This window comes from Schistocerca cancellata, chromosome 8 (assembly GCF_023864275.1).
Source record: "Schistocerca cancellata isolate TAMUIC-IGC-003103 chromosome 8, iqSchCanc2.1, whole genome shotgun sequence".
NCBI classification, from domain to species: Eukaryota; Metazoa; Arthropoda; class Insecta; order Orthoptera; family Acrididae; genus Schistocerca; species Schistocerca cancellata.
The window spans coordinates 427,984,494-428,004,067 of record NC_064633.1 but is presented as its reverse complement, the minus strand read 5'-3'; the positions used below and the strand labels follow the sequence as shown (position 1 = coordinate 428,004,067).

At 42.5% G+C, this 19,574-nt stretch overlaps 1 protein-coding gene across 1 annotated transcript in view; it reads right to left on the bottom strand.

Moving 5' to 3' along the window:
• Positions 1-855: 855 nt before the first annotated feature.
• Positions 856-19,574, bottom strand: part of LOC126094839 (myrosinase 1-like) — a 63,525-nt gene continuing 44,806 nt past the window's right edge. The window contains exons 8-11 of the mRNA XM_049909435.1: positions 19,334-19,482; positions 13,302-13,436; positions 8,159-8,265; positions 856-1,112 (exon numbers count right to left, since the gene is read on the bottom strand). Of these exons, the coding sequence (XP_049765392.1) occupies positions 986-1,112; positions 8,159-8,265; positions 13,302-13,436; positions 19,334-19,482 (518 nt within the window). The 3' untranslated portion in view covers positions 856-985. The remainder of the gene's footprint in view (positions 1,113-8,158; positions 8,266-13,301; positions 13,437-19,333; positions 19,483-19,574) is intronic.

The following is a 19,574-nucleotide window of genomic DNA, read 5'->3' as shown; positions in this document are numbered from 1 at the left end:
ATAGGTGATTCGCTAATGAGAAATCAATATAACAATGAAAAAAGCTTGAAGAAAGCAAATGTGGTGCTCTTAAAGCAGTTTTTTTATTTTTTCTAATCAGGCTAGTGCTTTTATTTACAAATTAAGAATTTTAGTTTATTTAGCAGTGCTATATTTTTTTATATGTACCATAATTTTACAGCCCTGAATACATAATTTCACCTTTTATAGTTCCCAGCACTAATAACAAACAGTACTTTGGGAAGTAGGTAAGAGTAAGATATTTTGGGGAAAATTTCCTAAACAGTATCATTTAGGGGGAATTTTTTATGATCTACGGGGGAGTTTCGAAAACTCTGTTTATAAAACGCTGATTCAGGAACGAGTGTCTGGTAGAGATAGCAACTGTTCCGCTATCAAATAAGAGAAACGCCACAATGGGGACACGCTAAAAGCATGGCGTTGTCCAACATGTACATATTTAAAGTTCTGAGGATATATGTACCGTCAAAGTGTCAAAGAAATATCGTGAAATGACCACGACTGCCGGATTAGATTAATTACTGATGATGTGTAGGCTTTCCGCCAGTCTCTCCACTAACAAGCATCTTTCGTAGCTACTACAGCAGAAGAGGAACGGATAGTAGTGCCCCGTTGTAACGTAGCTTGCAGAGTATAGACGTAATAATTTTGCTTATTGAACTAAAAGTATATGATTTATACTTTCCATTATCCACTCATCTTCCAAAAATGGGAAACATTTTACCTAATTTACTCTAACGTATTTTATGAACAAGAAAAAAAAACACCAGGTCTTGTCAGTGGAGAAGAAATTTTTTTATTGACGAAAACAATTATGAAATACTGGTTACCAAAGTGCTTCAGTACTGTTAATTAATATCATATATATAACCAGTTTCTCCTCAGACTCGTGTGCTGTTTCAAAATGAGAAATTAGACATAGATGTTTCAAATATTTACCAGAGATGTATTTACAGTTTTAAAATTACTGGAAATATTCTTCTGGTACACTCATGTTCCTGTAAATATTGGCAAGGAAGCTTGTTGATGCCTTGGGTGTCCTCGTCCGCTCAGTGCTGTTGAAATCCACATGATAAATTCCGAACTTCTGGCTGTAAGAAGAGAACAAATTGTAGTAAATAAAAGCCGTCCGGCTAAATATTAGAAGAGTTGGTTCATCACATACAAACACCAGCGATGAAATATCAGTCTGCATTTTTGTGCAGAATTATTATAAGTGTGTAACTTATGGCAGATGCCGTAAATCCCTGGCGATAAAAAAATCGGTCTGTGTTTCTCTGCAAATTTATCGTTAAGTGTGTAACTTATGGCAGGCGTCATAAATTGAAACACAGTGTAAAATAATAAGTATTACATTATTATTAATCCCACTATAAGAAATCCATAACGTCGATCAAGTTCATCATGTTCACTCGCTGTAAGAGGTATTGATCAACTTTTTTTTCATTTCTTAAAATTAATTAATGAAAACAAACTGAGATCTTGGTTCAGTTACTTACACACCTAAACAAAGGTGCAGGTTGGATCGTATTTATATTTTGAAAGCTACATGGAGATTTGTAAACAGATGTTTCCAATGGATGCACATGCGCAGATATACAGTATAAGCGGTGAGAAATGGTACCAGCGTTAAAATCGCGTGCCTATCCAGAAACTTACCAAAGGTGTGGCGAGATAGACCTCAGCGAAGTGTGCTAGTACAGAAGGGCGCGAAAAACGCGGAAACATATATACATAGAGGATGTTCGGAAATTCCTGTTACCCGCGCGACCGCTACGGTTCGAATCCTGCCTCGAGCATGGATGTGTGTGATGTCCTTAGGTTAGTTAGGTTTAAGTAGTTCTAAGTTCTAGGGGACTGATGACCTCTGAAGTTAAGTCCCATAGTGCTCAGAGCCATTTGAACCAACCAAATTGCCGTTACAGTTTTACAGGACTTTTAGTGAGGAGTAAGTAGACAAACTTTTGAATTGGAACACCTGTCCGTAAAAGTACCGTTTCCATTGTACCACCATTGGAAAACACGTTGATAACGTGACGACTTTTACAAGTAACTGATTAGGGTTGATCTAGTACATCATTTGTTTTTACGGCTCCATACATTAAAACCCAAAGGAATTGCTCTTATACTCTCTTCAACGGCATGCAATACAGCCTCTAAGAATTCGGTCTCTCCTTAGAGCACCACAGTCCCGCCTAATGACGGTGAAGGTAACCCTTATCGAAGCTGTTGCGTAACTGTCGTGAAAATGGTATGTGATGGTGTCGGACGTTGGCGACAACGATGTTGATAAAGGTGACGAGCAGCTTCTCCATTACCGTGAGTTTCGCCTTTCGAAAGGACCATGTCGGTGTATTCCGCAACCGTGTACTCAACAATGTTGCTCTAGCGTTCGCAGACAAATGAATCAAGGTCGAATCAGGTCAGAGAGGCAGGACGGACATCAAATGAAATCTGCAGATTTCACGTAACCCCCCCCCCTTCCATGACTATACTGTTGCATACCTACCCAGAAATCATGTTTTCAAACGGCTGTAGCAAGGAAATGGTACACTTCGGACATGGGTTCCAATTCAAAATTTTGTGTACTCACAATGAGAATTTCCGAACGCCCTGTACACACCAACTCTCCCTCTCTCCGGAAGAGTTCGATTCTTCTCTGGTCAAGAGTATCCGAAATTGATCACTAGATATCACGAGAGGTGGTAAGTATTGTGTTGAGGGTAGGCAGGCACACTGAAGCGCCAAAGAAACTGGTATAATATTCAAATACAAAGATACGTAAACAGGCAGAATACGGCGCTGCGGTCGGCAACGCCTATATAAGACAAATGTCTGGCGTAATTGTTAAAGCGGTTATTGCTGCTATAAGCAGTTTATCAAGATTTAAGTGAGTTTGAACGTGTTGTTGTAGTCAGTGCTCGAACGATGGGACACAGCATCTCCGAGGTAGCGATCAAATGGGGATATTCCCGAACGCCCATTTCACGAGTGTACCATGAATATCAGGAATACGGTAAAATATCAATTCTCCGAGTCAGATGCTGCCGGAGAACGATCCTACAAGGTCGGGACCAACGAGTGACAGAAGTGCAACCCTTCCGCAAATTACTGCAGATTTCAATGCTGGGCCATCAACAAGTGTCAAGGTGCGAACCATTCAACGAAACATCATCGATACAGGCTTTCGGAGCGGAAGGCCCACTCGTGTAATATTGATGACGGCACGACACAAAACCTTATGCCTCGAGTCGGCCCGTCAACACCGAAATCGGACTGTTGGTGACTGGAAACGTGTTGCCTGGTCGGACGAGTCGCGTTTCAAACGGTGCACGTGTACGGGTATGGACACAATCTCACGAATCCAAGGGCCCTGCATGTCACCTGGGGACTCTACAAGCTGGTGGAGGCTCTGTTATGGCGTGCTGTTATGTGCATTTCGAGTGATAAGGGATCCCTAATACGTGTAGATACGACTCTGACAGGTTACACGCAAGTACAGGGTGTTTCAAAAATGACCGGTATATTTGAAACGGCAATAAAAACTAAACGAGCAGCGATAGAAATACACCGTTTGTTGCAATATGCTTGGGACAACAGTACATTTTCAGGCAGACAAACTTTCGAAATTACAGTAGTTACAATTTTCAACAACAGATGGCGCTGCGGTCTGGGAAACTCTATAGTACGATATTTTCCTCATATCCACCATGCGTAGCAATAATATGGCGTAGTCTCTGAATGAAATTACCCGAAACCTTTGACAACGTGTCTGGCGGAATGGCTTCACATGCAGATGAGATTTACTGCTTCAGCTGTTCAATTGTTTCTGGATTCTGGCGGTACACCTGGTCTTTCAAGTGTCCCCACAGAAAGAAGTCACAGGGGTTCATGTCTGGCGAATAGGGAGGCCAATCCACGCCGCCTCCTGTATGTTTCGGATAGCCCAAAGCAATCACACGATCATCGAAATATTCATTCAGGAAATTAAAGACGTCGGCCGTGCGATGTGGCCGGGCACCATCTTGCATAAACCACGAGGTGTTCGCAGTGTCGTCTAAGGCAGTTTGTACCGCCACAAATTCACGAAGTATGTCCAGATAGCGTGATGCAATAATCGTTTCGGATCTGAAAAATGGGCCAATGATTCCTTTGGAAGAAATGGCGGCCCAGACCAGTACTTTTTGAGGATGCAGGGACGATGGGACTGCAACATGGGGCTTTTCGGTTCCCCATATGCGCCAGTTCTGTTTCTTGACGAAGCCGTCCAGGTAAAAATAAGCTTCGTCAGTAAACCAAATGCTGCCCACATGCATATCGCCGTCATCAATCCTGTGCACTATATCGTTAGCGAATGTCTCTCGTGCAGCAATGGTAGCGGCGCTGAGGGGTTGCCGCGTTTGAATTTTGTATGGATAGAGGTGTAAACTCTGGCGCATGAGACGATACGTGGACGTTGGCGTCATTTGGACCGCAGCTGCAACACGGCGAACGGAAACCCGAGGCCGCTGTTGGATCACCTGCTGCACTAGCTGCGCGTTGCCCTCTGTGGTTGCCGTACGCGGTCGCCCTACCTTTCCAGCACGTTCATCCGTCACGTTTCCCGTCCGTTGAAATTTTTCAAACAGATCCTTTATTGTATCGCTTTTCGGTCCTTTGGTTACATTAAACCTCCGTTGAAAACTTCGTCTTGTTGCAACAACACTACGTTCTAGGCGGTGGAATTCCAACACCAGAAAAGTATTCTGTTCTAAGGAATAAACCATGTTGTCTACAGCACACTTGCACGTTGTGAACAGCACACGCTTACAGCAGAAAGACGACGTACAGAATGGCGCACCCACAGACTGCGTTGTCTTCTATATCTTTCACATCACTTGCAGCGCCATCCGTTGTTGAAAATTGTAAGTACTGTAATTTCGAAAGTTTGTCCGCCTGAAAATGTACTGTTGTCCCAAGCATATTGCAACAAACGGTGTCTTTCTATCGCTGCTCGTTTAGTTTTTATTGCCGTTTCAAATATACCGATCATTTTTGAACATCCTGTAAGTATCCTCTATGATTATCTCATCACCTGCGTCCATTCATGTCCATTGTACATTCCGACGGGCTAGGGCAATTCCAGCAGGACAATGCGGCATCCCACACGACCAGAATTGCTGCAGAGTTTCTCCAGGAACACTCTTATGAGTTTAAAGACTTTCACTGGCCACCAAACTCTCCAGACATGAACATTATTGATCATATCTAGGATGCCTTGCAAAGTGGTCTCCACCCTCTCGTACCCTTAGGGATTTATGGACAGCCTTGCAGGAATCACGGTTTCATTTCCCTCGAGCACTACTTCAATTAGACGAGTCCATTCCACATCGTGTTGCGGCACTTCTGCTTGCTCGCGGGGCCCTGCACGATATTAGGCAGGTGTAATAGTCTCTTTAGCTCTTCAGAATAGTAACAGGAGAATCGGTCAACCAGGAGCGCTCAGTGGCTTCGAATCTTGATTAGTCGCTCGATGTCACCTGCGCAACCAATTCACCGGAAATCTCCCTACTAAAACTACCAAAGTAGAATGTTGGTGGTGTGACTGTAAAGTGGAAACGCGAAGGAACAACTGTTAAAACAACATTCGATAGACCTCAAGCGCTGACAAGCAGAGACATTCGACCATAGCAGTGTGTGCTTGTAAAAATTCGCATGGAATCAGCGGACGCTGCCACTCGTGTGCTTCAAAGTGTGTTATCAGCATTCCAATTTGCACAATGACTGTAGGTTAAAAAGAATAGGGTACAGCGGTTGAGCGGCTTCTCACAAGACACGCATTTCTGTTGTCTGCGCTAAGCGACACTTGAAGTGACACACTGAGCGACGCCACTGGACAGTGGATGACTGGAAACCAGTGATCTGGAGTGATGAATCACAATACACGTCTCAGCATCCCGATGGAAATGTTTGGCTCTGGCGAATTCCTGGAGAACCGTATTTAGCATGGTGTGAAACGCCAGCAGTGAAGTACGGAGGGGATGGTGTAGCGTTATTGGTGTGTTTTTAGTGATCAGCTTGTGATCCTCTTAATGCGCTTAAGAAAATATTTTACTGCGGCGTGTACTGAGTACAGTAGAGGAACAGTTCGGAGAAGATTACGTACGTGTGACAGCGCACTACTTCATAATGGCTCTGAGCACTATGGGACTCAACTGCTGAGGTCATTAGTCCCCTAGAACTTAGAACTAGTTAAACCTAACTAACCTAAGGACATCACAAACATCCATGCCCGAGGCAGGATTCGAAGCTGCGACCGTAGCGGTCTTGCGGTTCCAGACTGCAGCGCCATTTAAAATGGTTCAAATGGGTCTGAGCACTATGGGACTCAACTTCTGAGGTCATTAGTCCCCTAGAACTTAGAACTAGTTAAACCTAACTAACCTAAGGACATCACAAACATCCATGCCCGAGGCAGGATTCGAACCTGCGACCGTAGCAGTCTTGCGGTTCCAGACTGCAACGCCTTTAACCGCACGACCACTTCGGCCGGCGCAGCCCCTTTAAACGCACGGCCACTTAGGCCGACGCACTACTTCATAAAACAGAATCTTTGAGGCAACGATTTTAGGACAACAAAGTTCCTCAAACGGCCTACCGTGCCCAGAGTGTCGACCCGAAACCAAGTGAAAACCCTTGCTCCATAACAAAGCGTCACTACTTTTCCTGGTTTCGGCTCCCAACGAAGATGGCCAACATAAAGGCGAATGATGGACACACACGATATTAGTGCCCTCTAATGGATGTTCGGATACATCTCATCAGATAATGTACGCTAGCTGCGTTATGAGTAGATGTTCCTACGAGAACACACCTGTCCCTTTGGATCCCTAAATGGGAAAAATATCGACTTCTCTCCTTCAGGAAAGAGTCTAGGAGTATTTAATAAGTGATAATCTAAATTGGACTGAGCACGTAACTAAAATGTGCAAAAAGGTATCAGCATCTCTCCATGCCCTACAAAATAAAATAAACTCTTCCCACTTGACCTGAAAATGAAACACATACTTGCAATTATTGATTACAGCTTTGTTATCCTTCAAGGCCTTTCTCAGAAAATCTCACGGTGCCTGAAGCTGGTTATGAACACCTGTGTCCTTTATTGGGTAAATTTTTGAAAAAAATTGGAAAGTACAACAAAACCTATATCTTATTAATTATCGCAGCTACTGAATATTGGTCGCCACATTTACTAATGGGTTTGGCACGGTTAGTTTAGCTGGTGGCCAGATGCAGCTCTTATAGCTAACCCGTGGCCCCTAGGACGACGGAATATGTGATCCCGAACTGTCTACGTGCAGCGTTAGTCATGTGAAAGTGAACAAAAGATTTCTAAATGTTTGTGAATCGTGTAAATGAGGCGAAACTTCGGTAATGAGCATAGCCTATCAGTAACGCTTGGAATTTGCATAGACTGAGCTTTAACCTAATAACCTGCTCCCATTTTGACAGCCAACAGAGGTGGGTATTGAGATTCTCAGCAGCTGTCTTCAGGTTTATTGGTTTCGCACTTACATACAAGTGGAGGTCATCAGCGTGCATATGGTATTACCAGTAGGATAAAACTCATGGTATATCATTGACATTCATCCCTCGTGCCGGAAGCGACGCATTACTGGCGAGACGTCAGATAAGAGCTAAACCATTGCAATGCACTTGGCGAGAAATTTAAGATGCTAAGTTTGGCAGATAGACTCTCGAGGTCAACAGTACCAAAGGCTTTGAAGAAGTCTACGAAACACATGCAGTCGCCTCTGGTGCAGCCATGGCAAATTTCAGGTCATGTGCTACCTTTATTGATGCAAAAGTTGAGCTGCGACGTTTACGGAAGCCTGATTGGTATTTGGCATCAATACAGTTCTCTTTTCAATAATGCTTCATTTTTATTAAACAAATGTACAAAATTGTGAGATTTGCGATATACACACAGAAAAAAAATTCAGAAAGGTAATTATAAGGGTGATGGGAGGGGTGTTCGGGATACAGTGGATAGGGGTAGTTGTGCCATGGTATACTACCAGGGTATATTACCTATCGAGTAATAAAGCTAAAACTTTTTTAATTATATCCGATGCCACATGAAATAATAGCGGCTTACCTGTAACCAGAATTCCATTCGAAGTTATCCAGCAGGCTCCAAGCCGTATATCCTATTACGTTTGCCCCGTCTTCGTTAATAGCTTTCAACAGCTCTGCGAGGTATTGCTGAAAAGATTATGTTGTCTTCAACAATAATTTACTCTGATCATCAAACTCGAAGCACAATCACTCAACAAGTAACTGATATTTTCTTACTACTGTACGGGTTCCTTATGTAACTCAGAAAGACGTATCAGAATTTTTGTACTACACAACTCACCATATTTTGGCAAAATACCATTTAACCAAATTTAGATAAGAACTTAAAACATTTTCTACATTTCTTGCATTTCTTTATTGTAATATTAAACACTGGTGTAAGCTAGTGCAAGCACGACATTGAGCATTATGAGACTTTTCAGACTTGTATTTTGTCAAAGGTAACAATACTTCAAGATTCAAATTACAATTAAAGCAATACAATGAAATGAATACCCTCAGCTGCATACAGGCGTTGATATACGTCAACGGGGACAGTTGAAAATGTATGCCCCGACCGGGACTTGAACCCGGGATCTCCCGCTTACATGGCAGACGCTCTATCCATCTTTTTTTTTTTTTTTTTAAATCTTTAATCTCATTCAGTTCAATGTTGTTCGTTGCAGTTGTTCGGTGCGGATGTCCCAGGACACGTGTTCAAGTCAGTGTTGAGCCGTTAACTCAGTTTTATTGCAGAGGGCAGCTAACCCTCTGACCGAACACGCTGAGCAACCGTGCTGACATCCATCAGAGGCACCGAAGACACAGAGGATAGTGCGACTGCAGGGACTTATCTCTGGCACACCTGCCGTGAGGCCCACATTCCCAACTTATTGTCCCGCACTATATTCGTAGTGCCCCTGCCCATTACACTCATTACTCGTGGCTATACCGATTCCGGTAAGAGTTCGGTCAATGCGTGTGCATCTGCACAGAAGATGATCAAATAGCCGGTGAGCCTCAACTATATATATGAAGTGGCATCTGTTCTTTCGGACATATCCCCGTTGACGTATATCAACGCCTGTATGCAACTTAGTGTATTCATTTCGGACATGTCTGAAAGAACACATAACATCTTCATACATAAACCTTAAGATTCATTTTCTAAGTGATGGTGGCAGGTCTGGGAACATCACGGATAATCAGAATCGTCACCTAATATATCATAATAACCAAACATTCTTCATAATGAAGCTACAGGCTTTTTACCGTAGCTCCGAAAAGAACCTTGTTGCTGTGAAATAGAGCTCGATATTTTAAAATATACATAACTCGTCATCCCTTCGAACTACAGTGTAAAGAATGATTTCACAGTATTTAATAATTCCCTCGCTCACCGTCTAGTACGACGCAATTCTTGTGATATGAAATTAGTTTTTAATCTTTGGACAGTCCACGAGAGATGAGCAAGTTATTTTACTTCTGAATATCAGTAATTTGACAGGAGCCTGAAGTATTTTGATGTACAGAAGATAGTGTCGATTTCAGCAACTTGTTATTCATATTCAACAGGCAATATTCGTTATCGTGGGTGTGGGAACACCGCCACTGAACACTACACGTACAATGTTCAATCTGTACTGTCAGCTGAGGAGTACACTGATGCTAACAAACTACAGATCTAGCAATACCTCTTACCAGTAGCACAAGTAGCAAATGTTAGCTTGGGAACATTAATAATCGTCTCTTGGACGCGAATGTTTTAAACAGCATCAGGGTGGTCATCCTATTTGAAACCTACACATTCAAGGACGCAGTAATCCAGAAGTTACATGTCTCAGTCCTATTTGCGTTACGTGCATACCTCAGATTGACGCGCAACTGATAACACGGGATCGTGAAGCAGTCAAACGTTTCGGTAACTTGTGAAGTGCGTACAAGACGATTCGCAGTCGTCCTCAGTTTAAAACTGTAGTAATGGAGGATAAGAGGACGCATGCATTAAACGTAAAGTTCTTCCGCTGCCTAACTAAATTAAAAAAATACGAATCTATCAAACACCCTGGAATTGACTGCTTCTTCCTTATAATGAAAGTAGACAGTCCTTTATGAAACGATGCAGGGGTAGAAAGAACACAATCCTAATTTTGTTTATGAAACTGTTTTTATCATGTTTATAGAACTTTAAAATAAGTCTGTCTCCAAATACCAAATATACTTTGAGTTGTCCATTTGGTTAACAATAAATTCTCTTGATCAGCAGCGAGTAGATTTATAACAGGTCAATATACAGATAGTAATAACGAATACGCTGACAGCAGTAATTTTTAAGGAAGAATAGGGTTTAACGTCCATTCGGCAACAAGGCCATTAGAAATAGAGCACAAGCTTGAATTGAGAGGAGGAAGGATCTCGCGCATGTTCTTTGCAAAAATAACCATTCCAGTAATCACTCTCAGCGAGTCATCGAAAAAGCTAAGTTTCGGTTTCCATTGGGATTTCAACAAACTCCCCCAGAATTTATGTCTAGTGACTGCACCACCTCATTCTCAGTTAAACTGAAAAATTGATGCTCTTAGAAATATATAAAATTAATGCTCTCACCGATTAAGCTATCGAGGCCCGACTCACGACGCTAATTCTCAGCTTTTCTTCCGTCGTTACCTCTCACCTACCTTCCGTTCATTCTCCAGCATATCTATCTCGATTGGAATCCTGGACGTAGGATATTGTAAGGGATCCCCTAGGCCATGCCTAAGCTATGCGGGACAATTTCTGTGAGGTATGGAAGGCAGCGAATACTCTGTTCAGGAAAGACAGGAAAGGGATGTATAAATGAAAAAAGGCCAAGAAAAACCGGAAGACTGCAGCTGTATTACATCGCGGTGAGGCAGGAATTCCTAAATCAGATGTAGGATTGTAAGGCACACTCAGGAGCAGATATAGATTCAGATCACAATTCAGTACAGATAAAAAGTAGGCTGAAGTTTAAGAACCTAGTCAGGAAGAATCAACACGCAAAGAATGAGTGAGATACCGAGGTGCTAAGGAATGAAGAGATACGTTTGAAGATCTCTGAGGCTACAGATAATATGATAATGAATAACTTAAAAGGCAGTTCAGTTTAAGAGGAATGGACGTCTCTAAAAAGGGCAATAACTGAAGTTTAAGAGAAAAACGTAGTACAACGAAGTTAACTGCGAAGGAACCAGGGGTAACGGAAGAAATAGTTCAGTTCTTTGACAGAGGAAGCAATTACAAAAATATAAATAGAAATTCAGGAACACAGAAATAAAAGTCGCATAGGAAATACATAGTAAGTGAAGGGAAGCTAAGGCAAAGAGGCTGCATGAAAACTATGCAGAAATTAAACAAGGAATGATCAACGGCATGACTGACACAGGATACTGAAAAGTCAAAATAATCTTCGATGAAATTAAAAGCTAAATCTGGATTATTAAGAATGCAGTGGAAGTTTCACTGTTAAATGCAGAGGAGAGAGCGGATAGGAGCAAATGGTACACGGAAGTGCATAATGTAGGGTTGGACCTGTCTGATGCGACATATAGAAGAAAAATACATAGAAGAGAAAACAGTAGTAGATAGGAAAGGATTTCGGATCTGGTATTAGAATTTAAAAGAGCTTTGGAAGACTTGAAATCAAATTAGCAGAAGGGATGGATAATATTCAATTGGGAGGAAATGGTAGCAAACTGACTGTACACTTTCGGAAATCATCCACACAATTCCGAAGTTGCAAGAGGTGAATATCGCGAGAATTTTCGAACATTCAGCTTAACTGCTTAAGAATGTAAGCTGCTGACAAGAATAATGTACGGAAGACTATAAAAGTAAGTTTTAGATCTATTTGATGACCATGAGGTTGGTAATTTACACCATGTGCAAGAACCTAGAGGGAACGATAAATGTGGAATTCCAAGAACGGGAACTGTTCAGTGGTATGAACGCTCTAATGAGTGTAGGATATGGACTGAAAGTAAATTGAAGAAAGATGAAAGTAATGGAGAAATAGCAGGAATGGGAACAGCGAGAAACCTAACAGGAGAATTGTGGATCACGAAGTAGACGAAGATAAGGAATTCTGCTGTATAGGCCGCAAAATAACCCATGATGGACGCAGAAAGGAAGACATGAAAAGCTAACTAACACTGTCAAAAGTGCATTAACAGCCAAAAGGAATCTGCTAGAGTCAAACATCAGCCTTATTGTGAGGAAGAAATTTCTGAGAATGTGCGTGCCGAGAACAGCATTGTATGACAGTGAAATATAATCTGTGGAAAAATCGGAACAGAAGAGAATCGAAGCATTTGAGATGTGGTACTACACAAGAATATTGATAATTAGGTGGACTGATAAGGTAAGAAATATGGAGGGTCTCCGGAGACTCGGCGAGGAAAGGAATGTATGGAAAATACTGATAAAGGAAAGGGAAAGGAACGAAAGTTGGATTTCATACCCGGTGACATCGAGGTCATTAGACACGGAGCACAAGCTTGGATTGTGTCAAGGATGGAAAAGGAAATCGACCAGGTCTTTTTGAAGAGATCATCCCCTCATTTGCAAGGGACGATTTACGGAAATCACGGAAAACCTAAATCTGGATTACCTGACGCAGGTTTGAATCGTCGTCTTCCTGAATGAGAGTCCAGTGTGCCTACCAATGCACAACTCCGCTCAGTGGCAGGAAACAGGGACAGAATAACTGGACATCCGTTAAGACATCAGAGAACAACTTCTATGGTACTAGAAATAGCTTTAGAGCGTAAAAGCTGTAGAGGAAGACAGAGATTGGAGTACATACAGTAAATAATTTGTGACGTAGGTTGGCATTGCTCCTTGGAGATGAGGACGTTCGCACGGGAGGGGAATACGTGGCGGGCAGCATCAAACCAGTCAGATATCTCATGCATACAAAAAAAAAGGTAGGTATTGGTGGAAGTAAAAGCTGTGAGGAAGACCTGCGAGTGGCGGCATATAGTTTTAATCGGCCAGGGAGTTTCGAAATGCCGCACCCCCTGCTGCAGAGATATTTATTACTTAAACAGAAAATCATAATCTCTAATTCTGCTTTTAGTTAGCTTGTTTATTCTTAGAATATCACATTTATCTCGCAAGCAGATATGAAACGTCGAAGTTACATATGATTAATTCGTACTTACGCCATAATAGCTTATGCGTCCTTCATCGTCGAGTTCTCCCGTATCAGCATACCCGTTCTCCGCGATAAAGATTGGGTAGTTAGGATATCTCGAGGACACCCAGTTCACAATATTACGGAAACCCCACGGCACAACCTGAAGAAGTAATTACACAAAAAGTATTAGACAAGATTAAACGATGAATGATATGCAATTACTATGACGGTTTAGCCTTTTCCTCACTTGTGTTGCGGTAGAGACGAATGAGGGCTTATGGTACTTATGCCTGGGAGAACAATGGAAAGGTATAGAAACGTAACTCGAAAGACTTCCGTTATTTGTGGGCACAAGCACCCTGTGACAGCGGACTAATAGCATAGCTGATTGTGGTGCCTACTTGTAGAGGAAAATTTTATTTACATTATGTGACTAGTTAGTGGAAAGAGAAACGGTAATCGTTTACTCGATGCGGATGGTGCTAACAGCTTACAAGCATTACATATCTGTTCGAAGTGCACGTCACTCTGTCAGTGGCATTTGGAGATGTTGTTCACTAAAAGTAGAACACTGTACAGTATTATTCCGACTGGAAATAGTTTCTGTTAGCAGCAGATTTCGAACCAACTTAACTGTGTAGACAACACCACTCATGGATGACCTCGAACAAGGAGCCGCCTTCTAGCATTCGTGAAGTTCACGACGTTTCCATGTTGGTGACTGTAGTATAACACGAAGAAATGTTCTGCTTTGTGAGCTAATAGGAAAGCTGCTTTGGCATCATCAAGGCTAAAGTGCATCATAGATGTCTGTCACTGATCAGCCAGAACGTGGTATACAGGCAATGACGCCTTGGTAGGTCGCTAGAGCGAGCTGGCATCACATCTGCACACACAAATCATCAACTATTTACCGAAAATTCCAGGAAGTGGGTGATGAACTCTGACGCAACGTTCAGTCATATCCCAGATGTGTTCCATAGTGTTCAGATCTGGTGAATTAGGGTACCAGTTGCTCATGTCGTGGTGTTAACATAGGCACATGCACGGGTCATCGGCAGCGGAGGCCCGTCCTTAGGAGCGTTCGGTGCACTGTGTGTTCAAACACATCTGTTCTCTCCCAAACATTAAAGTTTGATGTTGGTTCCGCCACAGTACGCCGCCTGTCCTGTTTTACCAATTTGCCAAGCTTACCACGTCCGACATCTATGATGAGGCGTCTGGACGTACAGGGTGTTTCAAAAATGACCGGTATATTTGAAACGGCAATAAAAACTAAACGAGCAGTCATAGAAATACACCGTTTGTTGCAATATGCTTGGGACAACAGTACATTTTCAGGCGGACAAACTTTCGAAATTACAGTAGTTACAATTTTCAACAACAGATGGCGCTGCAAGTGATGTGAAAGATATAGAAGACAACGCAGTCTGTGGGTGCGCCATTCTGTACGTCGTCTTTCTGCTGTAAGCGTGTGCTGTTCACAACGTGAAAGTGTGCTGTAGACAACATGGTTTATTCCTTAGAACAGAGGATTTTTCTGGTGTTGGAATTCCACCGCCTAGAACACAGTGTTGTTGCAACAAGACGAAGTTTTCAACGGAGGTTTAATGTAACCAAAGGACCGAAAAGCGATAGAATAAAGGATCTGTTTCAAAAATTTCAACGGACTGGGAACGTGACGGATGAACGTGCTGGAAAGGTAGGGCGACCGCGTACAGCAACCACAGAGGGCAACGCGCAGCTAGTGCAGCAGGTGATCCAACAGCGGCCTCGGGTTTCCGTTCGCCGTGTTGCAGCTGCGGTCCAAATGACGCCAACGTCCACGTATCGTCTCATGCGCCAGAGTTTACACCTCTATCCATACAAAATTCAAACGCGGCAACCCCTCAGCGCCGCTACCATTGCTGCACGAGAGACATTCGCTAACGATATAGTGCACAGGATTGATGACGGCGATATGCATGTGGGCAGCATTTGGTTTACTGACGAAGCTTATTTCTACCTGGACGGCTTCGTCAATAAACAGAACTGGCGCATATGGGGAACCGAAAAGCCCCATGTTGCAGTCCCATCGTCCCTGCATCCTCAAAAAGTACTGGTATGGGCCGCCATTTCTTCCAAAGGAATCATTGGCCCATTTTTCAGATCCGAAACGATTACTGCATCACGCTATCTGGACATTCTTCGTGAATTTGTGGCGGTACAAACTGCCTTAGATGACACTGCGAACACCTCGTGGTTTATGCAAGATGGTGCCCGGCCACATCGCACGGCCGACGCCTTTAATTTCCTGAATGAATATTTCGATGATCGTGTGATTGCTTTGGGCTATCCGAAACATACAGGAGGCGGCGTGGATTGGCCTCCCTATTCGCCAGACATGAACCCCTGTGACTTCTTTCTGTGGGGACACTTGAAAGACCAGGTGTACCGCCAGAATCCAGAAACAATTGAACAACTGAAGCAGTACATCTCATCTGCATGTGAAGCCATTCCGCCAGACACGTTGTCAAAGGTTTCGGGTAATTTCATTCAGAGACTACGCCATATTATTGCTACGCATGGTGGATATGTGGAAAATATCGTACTATAGAGTTTCCCAGACCGCAGCGCCATCTGTTGTTGAAAATTGTAACTACTGTAATTTCGAAAGTTTGTCTGCCTGAAAATTTACTGTTGTCCCAAGCATATTGCAACAAACGGTGTATTTCTATCGCTGCTCGTTTAGTTTTTATTGCCGTTTCAAATATACCGGTCATTTTTCAAACACCCTGTAGTTTCACCTTGGGTTCGCCACGTGTTGAAGACACTCACCACAGCACTCCTCGAACGCCCTACAAATCGTCCAGTTTCCAAAATGCTCGTGCCGGCTTTTCGGGCCATCAAAATCTGCCCCCAGTAAAACTCAGGTCGCGCGCCTCCTCATTCTACACACGGACAGCAGCTCACTGACACTATACGCACCGTCTGTGTGTCTGACGAACAGTCATTCCTCGCCAGGTGACACTGCTATCGCCTGGACGGGCTTTTATCGATAGTAGGTCGAAGGTGAAAATGCTATAAACGACTGTGGCTGTGATGTAATAAATTTCATTTGATGAAAAAGGCATATCGTAAAGATATGAAAAGATGGCAAAATTGTACATATCTGCTATATGTGTGCAATATCCACGAATACGGCCTTTACACCGGTTCATTTCGTCTCCAGTTTAACGCGAAAAATTCTCTGTGTAGAAGTGTAACAGCATCATGATACCACAGCAGGTTTTTCTTGATAGTATTAGAATTAGGAGCTCTACGGAAAGAGGTCACGGCACAGCAACAACGTTGCCGAAAGGCACACCATCGAGTCAACGTCAGCATTGTACAGTGATCAAAATAAATGTTAGATATTGATCTTTTGGCAACACCAGGCATAACAGGAAACAAAAATTGACATCGTTTTGTCGAGTGCAGTTATGAGAAAACAAAAAGAAGAAAGTAAACACACTTCCACTAAGTAAACTTAAACAGAATAAAGAAACCTTAAGAAAGATTCCATTGCGGACACTACATTTTGTGTCAGTGTCAGTTGCGTAACATATTGTTTATGATCCAGTTTGCCTTCCTCATAATTGGAGACACTTTTGATTGCGGTTAGGCATATTCCTTACCAGACTTTCCAGATGAGTCTGCGGGATATTGTACCATTCCTCTACAGCGTCCCAATGATGCCCTGTAATGTCACAGACTGGACAAGATTACCATACAAGACTCATCCTTACAACATGACTGACCCACTTTGATGAGGGTTGCACTATACCACACAGTTAGGGTTTAAACGCTGTCCTTGTTGCCTCCACGCATAAATATCAGTATTTACAGCATGGAGACTAACACAGGTCTCATCAGAAAAGATCTCTGTATCCCTCTGCTACATAGTCCTGAAAGAGAGGTTTCGTGTCCATGCCCGAACACGACTGTAGAGGAGGACCCTTGAAAAGTCTTCTGGCAAGTAATTCCTCCTCGTTGGGCTTATTTCGTATCGTTTGTGCCGACATCTGCACTCCTATAGCTGTTTGGAACTGCCATCATAGACGTGTTGAAGGTTTCCGCCTGTTGTTACACGCAGATATCACTCGTGCACACCTGTCTTTTTTTAATTTTTTTTTATTCTGAGGCCACTTCTCTACCAATCCTCACTTGATTCTGTCACTAGAAATTTGTTCCAGATTCTAGAGAAATCACTTTCACTCACAGTAACATTCGATGCTGTTTCCACCTTTCTCATTCCCTTATCATACACTATTGCTTTTCGAACCATCCTGACGCAATACAACTCTTGAAATGACACACAGAACAGGTGCTGCAATGTTTACAGGTGAAACGACTGCACATACTGCCCCCTCATGATAGAAACAAGGTCTGTTTCCGCTGGAACCACATTCCAAACAAACCAATAGATTGATATCGTAAAATTTTTCTGGATCAGAACGTCAGTATTAAGGTTTCGGCGATATGCAACATCTATTTTGACCACTTTATTGTTTTCTTACTCTACAACGTTCAAATTTAAAATTTGATCGAGGACAATCTATCTTTTGGAAACTTCACGTCGTTTCATCGTTCATCAGTCCATTGCTCTGCCACATTCGTACAGCGTAAATATACTCCGTAAGGATTGGGACCAAAAGTCATTAGTTTCGGTCATCCTACGTTATCATTATTATAAGCCTTAATACCAGTGTCCACTTAGGAACAGATTTATTTCGTACGACAACGTGCCTTAGTTACATTGGTATGTGAATCAATGGCTTTTCTGCAGAATGCACGCTCTTACGAAGCTTCTTGACGCACGTCGGTAGTGTACCCCTACATAATTGATACCCAAATGCTAGATATTTGCCTTACACAGGGAACACTTTTACCGGTACAAGTTTTAATTTGGCAATATTTTTGATTTAATGACATGTAGCAGTCTAATATAGCACAGTGCTGTTTAAAGTACAATAGTGTAAGTAGGCTGTTTAGGTTTTTGTATTGGTAACGCCACGTAGCGCTTTATATGAAAATCACTGACTGTGCTGTATGCAGTCTGAGGCTGGTCGGCATTGTTGCAATAGTCACTATTGTAGTGTTGGGTAGTTGGCTGTTAACAGCGCATAGCGTTGCGCAGTTGGAGGTGAGCCGCCAGCAGTGGTGGATGTGGGGAGAGAGATGGCGGAATGTTGAGAGCGGACGATCTGGACATGTGACCATCAGAAAGAGTAAATTTGTAATGTTGGATATCATGGACTGATCTAATTGTATTATGACATTTGAAAACTATTAAGGTAAATACATTGTTTGTTCTCTATCAAAATTTTGCTAACCATGCCTATCAGTAGTTAGTGCCTTCAGTAGTTTGAATCTTTTATTTAGCTGGCAGTAGTGGCGCTCGCTGTATTGGAGTAGTTCGAGTAACGAAGATTTTTGTGAGGTAAGCGATTTGTGAAACGTATAGGTTAATTTATTCACGGCCATCTTCTTGTAGGGATTATTGAAAGGCAGATTGCGTTGCGCTAAAAAATGTTGTGTGTCAGTTTAAGCACAATCATGTATAATTTTTCTAAGGGGAAGTTTCAATAGTATAACCCAGAATTATTATAATAATACACATTTGTTAGTTATGAATGTTTCTAGGTTCGAATATCCATACTTGATAGGCTCTTACGTTTCCATGACATCTTACACTGTCTAGGAAGAGGATTTACAGCGCCATCGTTGAAAGGTAAATAAACAGCACGGAAGATGCATGGCGAGTAGCTATAGAAACCAAGGAGATTAACCACCTCTCACGTATCACTATGTCAGAATTATATAGCAAAACTACATAGATGGAAACACCTTTCCGATACTACTTTCGTGAGAACTTGCGATGGAACGGATACGTGAAATGACTGTTAATTAGTGCAGTCTACACACCTGACAATTGCCAGAGCGCAGGTGGGAGCTACCTGCGGAGTCTGCAAATCATTGTTTCGTTTCTTTCTTTTTTGGGGGGGGGGGGGGGGGGAGGGTGATTGTGGAACTCACCTTGAGCCAGATGGCGGAGCTGCTGGGCCAGGTGAAGTTGATTATCCGCAGAACACCACAGTCAAGATCCATTGACGGCGAGTGACCCAAAGCTGCAGATATCACTAGCATTGTTGTGTACGAATTCAGCCCGAAGAAATCCGCAGACCCTGTCGGTGAAATGTCAAGTTAAAAAGTTTAAAAATTAGCTCAGTGAGCCTTTATTTTAAAATACGTGGTAATGAGTTCAATTATATGTGCG